At 42.2% G+C, this 12,064-nt stretch overlaps 1 protein-coding gene across 1 annotated transcript in view; it reads left to right on the forward strand.

The window, feature by feature from the left end:
- slc12a2 (solute carrier family 12 member 2) overlaps window positions 1-12,064 on the forward strand; it is a 129,198-nt gene that overhangs the window by 35,677 nt on the left and 81,457 nt on the right. Inside the window, 6 exon segments of the mRNA XM_061748037.1 lie at window positions 425-500; window positions 2,946-3,041; window positions 3,673-3,812; window positions 6,537-6,647; window positions 7,697-7,805; window positions 8,101-8,228. Coding sequence (XP_061604021.1) covers window positions 425-500; window positions 2,946-3,041; window positions 3,673-3,812; window positions 6,537-6,647; window positions 7,697-7,805; window positions 8,101-8,228 — 660 coding nt within the window.

Below are 12,064 nucleotides of genomic sequence, written 5' to 3' on the forward strand. Positions count from 1 at the left end.
TCAATTTGATCTATAGTTCCTGATCAGCTGTTCTGATCATTAAATTGTGGGCACTGCTGCATATGAAAAAGGCTTCATTTGCAGCAGTGCAAAGACAGTTACCCCTTGCTAAAGTAGAATTATTTGGGTACATTTATTTTTTTTTAAATTATCTATCATATTATTATTATTATTTCAAGATTTATTTTGAGCTGAAAACTGTCACATATTGTTTGTTAAAAAGTAGTGCACTAAAATGAAAGCTTTTTCCCTAACATGAGGAATAATCGTGATTAATAATCAGAATTACAATATTGATGAAAATAATCGTGGTTATTATTTTGACCATAATCGTGCAGCCCTAGTTTGTATCTTCCCATTTTATTCCCAAATGCTGACATTTTCTGTTTGGAGTGAAGCATTGTGTGTGCCTCTTTTTTTGTAGGTCCGCTGTATGTTGAACATATGGGGTGTGATGCTCTTCATCCGTATGTCCTGGATTGTGGGTCAGGCTGGAATTGGTAAGCAAATGCCTCATGGTACGGAACATAGCAACCTCAGCAATTTTTAGCCACCTCAGCAAACTTAACTCCAGAGATAGAGAGCCCACCTTAGAGTTCCGAGGCACTGCTTCCTCATGGGAAGAAGGCGTGTCGGTGAAATTGAGGTCTTCAAAGTATTCTTCACTTGGTATATGTATAGCTTTATTGGCAATTTGATTTTAATGTGGCAGCAAAGACTCACATAAGGTCAAATTGGTTCCTATTCTTTCCAGAAAAAAAACCTTACTGAGTAATCTCAACTCATGCATTTGGTAAGTCGCTAAATTGCTTGAAAATACAAAGAACATGACTAGAATCCCACTACTGTGAGTTCTTGTGTATAATGCGCTCCCCCCCCCCCCCCCAAAAAAAATCTTCACGTGTAGGGGAAAATTGAAAAAAACTTTCACATTTTATAAATGTATGCCCCCATCTAGAGGTTATGAAAAAGCTGTACACCTTAATTGCAATAGGTCACTGCCACCTAGAGGTTATGAGAAAGGTATACACTTTTATTATAACATGCCACAGCCACCTAGAGGATATGAAAAAGGTGTAGCCTACACTACACATTCCAATATGAAAGGGATACGTTTGACTGGATATTCAGTGGGTACGGAAAGTATTCAGAACCCCTTAAATTTTTCACTCTTTGTTATAATGCAGCCATTATTCATCCATCCATACATTTTCTACTGCTTATCCGAGGTTGGGTCGCGGGGGGCAGTAACTTTAGCAGGGACGCTCAGACTTCCCTCTCCCTAGCAACTTCCTCCAGCTCTTCCGAGGGGATCCTGAGGCGTTCCCAGGCCAGCCGAGAGACATAGTCTCTCCAGCGTGTCCTGAGTCGTCCCCGGGGTTTCCTCCCGGTGGGACGTGCCCGGAACACCTCACCAGGGAGGCGTCCGGGAGGCATCTGAATCAGATGCCCCAGCCACCTCATCTGGCTCCCCTCGATGTGGAGGAGCAGCGGCTCTACTCTGAGATCCTCCCGGATGACCGAGTTTATCACCCTATCTCTAAGGGAGAACCCAGCTGCGCCTAGAAATTCTGTTCATAAAAGTTATGAACAGAATCGGTGACAAAGGGCAGCTTTGGCAGAGTCCAACCCTCACCGGAAACGACTCCGACTTACTGCCAGCAATGCGGACCGAGCTTTGACACCGGTCGTACAGGGACCGAACAGCCCTTATCAGGGGGTTCGGTACCCCATACTCCCGAAGCACCCACCACAGGACGCCCCGAGGGACATGGTCGAACGCCTTCTCCAAGTCCACAAAACACATGTAGACTGGTTGGGCGAAATCCCACGCACCCTCGAGGACCCTGCTGAGGGTGTAGAGCTGGTCCACTGTTCCACGGCCAGGACAAAAACCACACTGCTCTTTCTGAATCTGAGATTCGACTTGCCGACGGACCCTCCTCTCCAGCACCCCTGAATAGACCTTACCAGGGAGGCTGAGCAGTGTGATCCCCCTGTAGTTGGAACACACCCTCCGGTCCCCCTTCTTAAAAAGGGGGACCACCACCCCAGTCTGCCAATCCAGAGGCACTGTCCCCGATGTGAGCTCTGGTCGGCCGCCTCGGCAATAGAGGCACGGAACATGGTCCACTCGGACTCAATGTCCCCCACCTCCCCCGAGACATGGGTGAAGTTCTGCCGTAGGTGGCAGTTGAAACCCCTTCTGACAGGGGATTCTGCCAGAAGTTCCCAGCAGACCCTCACAATACGTTTGGGCCTGCCAGGTCGGACCAGCATCTTCCCCCACCATCAGAGCCAACTCACCACCAGGTGGTGATCAGTTGACAGCGCCGCCCCTCTCTTCACCCGAGTGTCCAAGAAATGCAACCGCAAGTCCGATGACACGACCACAAAGTCAATCATCGAACTGCAACCTAGGGTGTCCTGGTGCCAAGTGCACGTGTAGTTAAAAACATCACCACAACGAATTCTGTGAAGCAGCAGGATCTATCGGCCTACTTTAAGTCATGCTTTTCCCTTACTCCATTACCAGGACCGTCAGTGTGAGAAAAAGTGCCAATGTTTAAGGCAGGAAATCGCCCATTCACACCATGTTGCCATGGGCTGTTGTTGAACTCAAGTCCATATATAAATACCCGCACCTTGCTGAATTATCACTTTGGGGATTTCATTTATTGCTGGGTTTTTGTGGAATATAACCCCCACGATAAACAGGGGATTACTGGACAGTATATAATATATTTAATTGAAAGTACCACCTATGTTACTCGAGGTGAAATAAGATCAATAAATGCTCTCGGATAGTCGACTATTGAGTGATACGTGCCAGGCTTTACTTGAGTAGCTTGCCTTTATAACCACATTTACATTTTTCACAGCTTTCTAGGTTTTTGGGCGGTTTTGATGAAGCAATTCTAAAGATAACCCTTTGTCTTCTGCAGCTCTATCTTGCTTGATTGTTGCTATGGCCACTGTTGTGACAACGATCACTGGACTCTCCACTTCTGCCATTGCAACCAATGGATTTGTTCGAGGAGGTATATCTCTTGTCTTTTGAAATGCCATCAAAGCATGTATAGTTTAGTTATTTGAAAAGCCCAAAAATAAAAAACCCAGTAGCTTTTTTTTAAATCATCATCCTTTTTCTATTAACTTTCATTAGCATCGGTAATACTGTCCATAAACTGCATTTTCTCTCTACCTTTGATGTACGAACATTAACTGGTACATATTTTGATTCTTGTCTTTGACGTATATTGTTACGAGCATTCTCCAGAAGACCTGGTTAACATCTGTATTTATATTTATGCCACTTTGTTCAAATACTATCGAGCCCCGAAAAATGGAGCTATGCTACATGAAATGTCTGTAATTTCTGAATAGGAAATGCATTTTTGGTGTAACCCTTATATTTAAATCTGAAGCTCTACACTTCCATCGCATACTGATTGTTTTACAGATATTTAAAGTCCATTGTGGTGGCAGAAGTTATAATAGGGTAAAGTTGCGGCAGTAGCAAAAAGCATATCAAACTCTGCCATTGTCCAAATGCAAATGGACGTACAGTAGCTGTATATGCATACAGGGAACTGAATTTAGTCCCAGTTTTCTTAAGTATTGGTTATGTCTGTGACTGACTATGATTTGCCAATGTCTTTACCTTTCTAGGCGGAGCATACTACTTGATTTCAAGAAGTTTGGGGCCAGAGTTTGGAGGGTCTATTGGTCTCATCTTTGCCTTTGCCAATGCAGTGGCAGTAGCCATGTATGTGGTGGGCTTTGCTGAAACCATGGTGGAACTTCTTGCTGTAAGCCTCTTCACTATTGATACTTTTCAAGGTTGATTATTTGAAAGAAAATGGACAAAAGAGGGGTAAACATCAACTCTGGAGCTGTCACCATTGGGAAACCAACAACAAAAAGAAATGGGAAAGGCTCCAATGTCAAAGAAAAATGTTAAGTTTTGTTATTCACCTGCTTTGATATTTTTTCCAACCGTTTACTACCAACAACATACAGTGGCTGAAATAAGTATTTAAGGCGTCACCATTTTTCCTCACTAAATATATTTTCAAAGGTGCTATTGACATTAAATTTACACCAGATGTTGGCAACAACCCAAGTAATCCATACATACTGTACAAAGAAAGTAGAACAAATAAGATCAGAAATTGTCTGTAATAATGTGACTAGTTTCTCCATACAGGCGGCGTCTTGAACAGGTCATTGCAAACAAATGCCTTTGTACAAAGTATCAAATAAATACCAGTTTACACGTTCAATACTTTTTCCCTGTGTCATTTCACATTATTACATACAACTTAATTTCTTAATTTAATCATTTGTTCTACTTTATGTATGTATGGATTACTTGGGTTGTTCCCAACATCTGGTGAAACTTTCATGTTAATAGCACCTTCGGGAATATATTTAGTGAGGAAAAATGGTGACGTGTTAAATACTTATTTTAGCCGGTGGATTTTTACAGTGGGTACGGAAAGTATTCAGACCCCCTTAAATTTTTCACTCTTTGTTGTATTGAAGCCATTTGCAAAAATCATTTAAGTTCATTTCATTCCTCATTAATGTACACACAGCACGCCATATTGACAGAAAAAAATGGAATTTCTGAACTTTTTGCAGATTTATTAAAAAAGAAAAACTAAAATATCACGCTGCCGTAAGTATTCAGACCCTTTGCTCAGTATTTGGTAGAAGCACCGTTTTGAGCGAATATAGCCATGAGTCTTTTTGGGAATGATGAAGTTTTTCCCACCTGGATTTGGGGATCCTCTGCCATTCCTCCTTGCAGATCCTCTCCAGTTCTGTCAGGTTTGATGGTGAATGTTGGTAGACAGCCATTTTCAGGTCTCTCCAGAGATGCTCAATTGGGTTTAAGTCAGGGCTCTGGCTGGGCCATTCAAGAACAGTCACGAAGTTGTTCTGAAGACACTCCTTCGGTATTTTAGGTGTGTGCTTAGGGTCATTGTCTTGTTGGAAGGTGAACCATCGGCCAGTCTGTGGTCCTGAGCACTCTGGAGAAGGTTTCCGTCCAGGAAATCGTCAATATTTTTTCTGTCAATATGGGGTGCTGTCTGTACATTAATGAGGAAAAAAATGAACTTTAAATGATTTTAGCAAATGGCTGCAATAGAAAAAAGAGTGAAAAATTGAAGGGGGTCTGAATACTTTCCGTACCCAAAGTATTAATCATCGAACACAATATTCTGTTCGTCAAGCGCACTAAAACAGCTGACAATAAGGGGTTGGGTGCTCAGAAAACACCTGTCAGTGTATGACTCCTAAACAGCAAAGCACTTTGTTTCGAAAACTGTGTTGCTGATCGTTTACAGTATGAAGTCTCAACTGCTGGAAAGTACTTCAAGACGCCCATTCTCTTGAGGAGACAGCAAAATGCACAGCTTCCTAACAGAAGGCAACATGAAATGCATCTCATTTTCTTACCTAACTTTTAACTCATTACTGTAACAGTTTTGAGTAACGTTCACATTGTACTTGTCAGAGTAGTTTTAAGGCAACATACTTTTTTTTTTTTTTTACTTTTGCTTTGAGTATTTTTGTCAAGAATAAATGCTACTTTTATTCCATTACATTGAGCTACATTGCGCTCGCTTCTCGTATTTATAGCGACGGGGATTTATTATTGTTTGGAAATCTATTGGGATTTGTCAGAGAGACTAGTTTCACCAATCCAGCGTAACAACTCATGACATTTAACTCCATTTGACAAATCACCTGACAAGTCACATGACCACACTGTCTCTGCGGGGGCCCCACAAGCAAGCAAAGTTTTCAAAGTTATTTATGTACTTTATTTGTGTCAAACACTCCAGCGCCCCGAGTGAGAATAAGCGACATAGAAAGTGGATGCCTGAATGGATCAAGACAAAGAACAGCTGTCATTTGTGTCTGCCTAAAAATGTCTGTATGTCTCGGGGTAAAACCAGTAGATCAACTAAAGCAAGGGAAAGTAAATTGCACTTCATCTGACCCGTTTGAGCTGTCTTTTCCACACGGTAGAACGGGTTGTTGCACGCATTCAAAAGGAGGAGGCAGAAAAAGCAATCTGCAATTTAGGCACATCATTGAAGATAAAGACTCAAGTTGGCAGAACTCATTGTTTGGAGTTATAAAAGGGATGTTTATAAATGTGGGTCAACCACCTGTCAAAAAATTATATATAATTATTAAAAATATCTGTCTGGTGAGCCTATTGTGCTGTTTCTTATGAGTAAACAAAGAGAGTCAATTTAAGACCATTTAGTGTGTTTGAATTTGCTTTAGTTCGTTATTTTATTTAAAAAGTATTTAAAATATATTTTAAAGTGATATTTGGCAATATTTGAATTTGCATATTCCTTTTTTATATTTTTTTCTATTGACATCCATGCGGTATTTAAAAAAAAGTTTGTGTGTGTTTAAATATAAATATTGAAAAGTGCTGATTAAAATAAAAAAAAAAAAAAAAAAACTGCACACAAAAAGATATTGAAATGATTTTCATCTTTCAGGGTTTGGATGCCATCATGACAGATGCAACCAATGATATTCGAATTATAGGCACCATCACTGTAATACTTCTCCTCGGCATATCTGTTGCAGGAATGGAATGGGAAGCAAAGGTATGAGTCTTGTCCAGTCTTTCATACATGGAAAGCCTGCATTAACAGTATAGAATCTCAAGAGACACGTCTGTGTAGATTCTCAGTCAATCTGGTCATGGGAAGCCGCAAAGGTGGAATCAAAGACAACTGGAGTGTTTTTGTTTGTTGAAAAGAACAATTCACCTTTAATCCAAAAGGATTCTTCAGTTCTAAATGTTGAGGTGTGGAGCCTCTCTGTTTATACCTCGGTGGGTGTGTCCCCCTGGGGTGGTCAACAACGGGGTGTTGTTGCCCGATGGGGTTAGTAAAACGGCTGTCCGACATACCAATCAAGTTGTTCACTCATCCATCCATCCATTTTCTACCGGATGGATTGTGGCAAAACGGCTCGTTGGAGCCACTCTTCCCATTGAATCAGGCGATCTTTGGGGGGAGAGATGGAAGTACATTGTTATAGGCAGATGATAGGTGATGCCTCAAAACTCCTCCTGTGTTTAGGAACAGCTTTTTTAGTTTGACATAGATTGCTTCTTTTCTATTTCAAACCAGCGGTTTGGATGTTGTTGTCCTTGACGGAACATCCCTTCTTCTGGAGGTGCAAATGATCCACTGATTCTGGACCTTAAGAAGCTTGCCTGTTGATGCTGCGCCATGCGCCTGTGCAGTGGCTGCTTAGTCTCTCCAATGTAGAGGTCGTTGCACTCCGCTCTACTCCACTGCGTAAAAAAACATAGCTGCATTTGCTTCCCAAGATGTTTTCGTTGGTGTGAAGCAGCTTTTGTTTGGTGGTGTTAGTAGGTTGAAATACAATGGTATGTTTGGAGAAAGCCCTTCTGAGTTTCTCTGACAAACCAGCCATGGGACATAAATAGGGAGGCTCCACACCTAAAATTTTGAACTGAAGAAGCTTTTGGGATTAAAGGTGAAACATCTTCAACAAACAAAACAGTCCAGTTGCTTTGATTGAGCCTTTGTAGATTACTCAAGACATGCATTTTAAAAATTCACATCATTTTTTTCAAGACTTTATTAAGGATAAAGTAATTGATTTTTTCCCCCCCCTTTAGGCGCAGATCTTCTTGCTCTTTGTACTCATCACTGCAATCATCAACTACTTCATTGGAAGCTTTATTCCTCTTAAATCAAAGGAATCTACGGGCTTCTTTGGCTATGATGGTATGATGTCTTTATATGAAACTACAGACCGTGATGGAACATAAAGTACAGACGGATGATGTGCAAGAGAATTAGTTTGTTGAAGATCTCTACTGTCAATTTTTCATTATACTGTGACATGAGGGGTGGATTGTAGAAAAACATGTTATTTTAAGTCACTTGTTAAAGAGTCCACTTGTTGCCTTGCCCCACTGCTGACATGTTGATTGTGTGTCTAAACGAACATGTACATTATGATCATCACATTTGTTGGTATTGTGCTTTTTTTGTAACTGGCATCTTTGCGTTCTCTCAGGTTCTATCATGTGGGAGAACATGGGTCCCGACTTCAGGGAACAAACATTCTTTTCTGTCTTTGCCATCTTCTTCCCTGCAGCGACTGGTATTCTAGCTGGGGCCAACATTTCGGAGACCTTGCGGTAAGTCAACCATTTTCACAAAAAAAAATGTGTGTGTGTGTGTGGGTGCATCTGCATGTTTGCGGGGCCAGTGATGAGGTGTTGCTGGTCCAGGAGTGCACTCCCAGGAACTTGGTGCTGTGCACCCGCTCCACCGCAGCACTGTAGATGTTCAGGGGAGCATGCTCGGAGTGCGCTCTCCTGAAGTCCAAAACAATCTCCTTGTTTTTTTCCCACGTTCAGGGAGAGATTGTTGTCCACGCACCACCCGCCCAGGCGGCTCACCTGACTCCTGTAATCTGTCGCGTCCCCGTTGCTGATGAGACCCACCACAGTTGTCATCTGCAAACTTGATGACCTGTCAGAAAGTCCGGCAGCCGGTTGCACATCGAAATGTTGAGCCCCAGCTGGTCCAGTTTGTAGATCAGTTGTTTAGGGATGATGGTATTGAATGCTGAGCTGAAGTCTATGAACAGCATTCTGACATATAAGTCCTTAGAGTCCAGGTGTGTGAGGCCAGAGTGGAGGGTGGTGGAGACGGCGTCATCTGTTGACTGGTTGGATCCATATGCAAACTGGAAGGGGTCCAAGGAAGGGGGAGGGAGGACTTGAAGTGGTGCATGACTAGCCGCTCGAAGCACTTCTTCAGGATGGGAGTAAGTGCTACCGGACAGTTGTCATTGAGGCAGGAGGGAGACGACTTCTTTGGGACCGGGATGGTGATGGTGGCTTTGAAGCAGGTGGGGAAAACCCTTAAAAACCCTGACTCAAGGAGGTGTTAAAGATGTCCATGAAGACATCTGTGAGTTCAGCTGCCCAGTCCCTCAGAACACGACCTGGTATGTTGGCAAAAGGCAAAGGTAGCGAGCTGGCCAATATGTGGAGGAGAGGGGTAGACATTTTGTGTGTGCAAGAAACAAGATAGAAGGACAGCAAATCTAATATCATTGGAGCTGGGTTCAAACTGTTTTATCGCGGTATCGGTCGGGAGAGGAATGGAGTAGCTGAGATTGTAAAGGAAGAGTATGCAAAGAATGTTATCGAGGTGAAACAGGTCTGACACTGGGGTGACTAGGGATGGGAATTGAAAACGGGTTCTTTTTGTTCCCAGTAATTAACTTCCTAGGAATCGGCATCAGCGAATGACCCAAGAACAGTACGCTGCAAAGTATGTTGAAAGAACCTAAGGGAGTAGCACGACAAACTTATTCAACATTTGAAACGGAGACACTCAGCAGATTGAGAGAAACGTTGCTCTGTGCTTGACTTGGAGCTGAAAGCGTCCAGTAAGAAACAGACGACATAAGCGAAATTATTTTAATAATTTAATAATAAAATAAGCAAGTCAAAAACAGGGCACTCTGTTACCTCTACACCATGTATCCGAAGGTGTTTATATATATATTATATATGTTAGCCGTGCAACCTCCTTCGCACGATATAATCTTATTGCAGGTGTTCCATGAGCCGACTGGTCATTTATTTGAATAAAGTTAAGCTACACTTTGATGGAAATTGGGGCTGGGCGATATGGACAAAATTTCATATCACAAAATTCATGCCAGATATCTCTATCGATATGATACAATAGAACTATGGGTTCAGTGAAAACTACGGACTGAAAAATAAAAATATCATAATACCAAAAGATGTGGAAAGTTTTAATCATTAGAGCTCAGGTAGTCAACATTCACATAAAGTAACCAATAAATAAAGAAGGAATCAAACATTCTACTGAAGCGTTGGTTGAACCAAAAAGAAATATACTGCAACTGGTGGAACTTCAAAAAGAGAACATAACTGTATGCAGAAAATGTATTAAACAGAGGTAAGCGTGTGTGTGTGTGTACATGCGTGCACGTGCGTGTGTGTACACGTGTGCACGTGTGTGCGTGTACGCGTGTGTGTGCACGTGTGTGCGTGCGTGCACGCGTGCGCACTGTATCAATGTGTGTGCGCGTGTGGGTATGTGTGTGTGGCTATGTGTGCGCGTGTGGGTATGTGTGTGCATGTGTGCGCGTGCATGTGCGTGCGTGTGTGTGTGCATGTGCATGCGTGTGTGGCTCGAGGCATTAGCATTACAGTGCAACTTCGACAGATTATTTGCCAGGAACACTAGCATGTTAATCATGTCTGGTTTCAGACAGGACCCCTCACAATTTAGGATGTTGCTCAATGCACTAAAAACGGCGTGTTGTTTCATGTTGTGCTTGCCTACTCCATCACAATTTTTACTCGACCTGCACAACACCTTGCTCTGGTTAGGATCCTCTCTTTTTTTTTATTGTTTATTTTTTAAAATCCAAAATGCCTCCAAATAATGAGTGCATATCACGCACCCGGATTACATTACGCAAAATTCCCCGCTGTGTACAAACGGCCAACATGAAATGAGGTGTGTGATTGGCTGGCTTTAGTGGTACATTGAAGGGCAAGTGGAAAGATAATGTTGCTGACTGCGTGAGCTGTCCATGAAGTTGCGACCGGGGAAAATCTACAAACTCCAATGACGTTGACATGACGTGTAAAACATAAATTAAAATACAATGAATTCATTTGCAAATCCTTTTCAACTTAGATTCAATTGAAAACACACCGAAGTCAACATATTTGTTCAAATAGAGAAACTTTTTTGTTGTTGCAAATATTCACCCATTTTTAATTTATAGCCTGCAACATGTTCCCAAAAAACTGGGACTGTGGCATGTTTACCACTATTACATCACCATACACATACAGTATATTTGAATCCAACAGGTAGTTTATTTTAAGCCTTGTTGCATGTTTGGTCAAATTTGGTCTTTGACGATTTCACTATGTCAGACTACTGCAATAAAATCCTGTATTCCGATACCATTGCATCCCTTCTTTTACGAAAACTGGGTTTTATCTTGTCAACTCAAACGTGACCGGATACACTCATTACCATGGCGATGACATCACAACGCGTGCATTGTAAGAACAAAATGGGGGAAAATCTGTGGTGGTGCTCGGGAGATTACGTTCATTTAAGGCTTGCTTGAGGTACGTTTACTTTTAAGACGATACGGCTCGCAAGCAGGCAACAAAACGTTATGTAGCCTAGCAAGCTAGTGCCAACACTAACGGTTGTACGTAAACATCCCGGCATTATGTCGAATCCTGCTCGAAGGTTTCGGTGTGTGTGAAGTAATTGCAATAAAGTAATTCAGTTACAGTAAATTAGCACCCATTATTTCTGTCATGATGTAATGTTGGTTTGACCTGACTGATTTAGAATACATGACCTGACTAGAGCAGTGGTTTCCAACCTTTCTGGAGCGAAGGCGTATTTTACAATTGGAAAATCTCATGGCACGCCAACAAATGAAACTGTCACAAAAAGTAGATGCACAGTAATTACTCCATGTACTTCCTGTCATCTGTCTGTCACTATTCCTCACAGACAGAAATAGAGGAACAAAGATACATTATTTCTTGAAAATGAATAATTTTTGGAGCAGTTAAGTAAAATTTGATAATTTCCCACGGCACACCTGAAGATCACTCAGGGCACACTAATGTGCCACGGCACACTGGTTGGGAATCACTGGACGAGAGAATACTTTTCAAGACACTCAGTATACAGTACACAAGTATATATGGTAAATGAACAAGTGGGTGACTGGTTAGCACATCTGCCTCACAGTTCTGAGGACCGGGGTTCGAATCCCGGCCCCGCCTGTGTGGAGTTGGCATGTTCTCCCCCTGCCTGCGTGGGTTTTCTCCGGGTACTCCGGTTTCCTCCCACATCCCAAAAGCATGCAGGGTAGGTTAATTGAAGACTCTAAATTACCCGTAGGTATGAATGTGAGTGCGAATGGTGCTTTGTTTATATGTGCC

Source organism: Phyllopteryx taeniolatus, chromosome 15 (assembly GCF_024500385.1).
Source record: "Phyllopteryx taeniolatus isolate TA_2022b chromosome 15, UOR_Ptae_1.2, whole genome shotgun sequence".
NCBI lineage: Eukaryota > Metazoa > Chordata > Actinopteri > Syngnathiformes > Syngnathidae > Phyllopteryx > Phyllopteryx taeniolatus.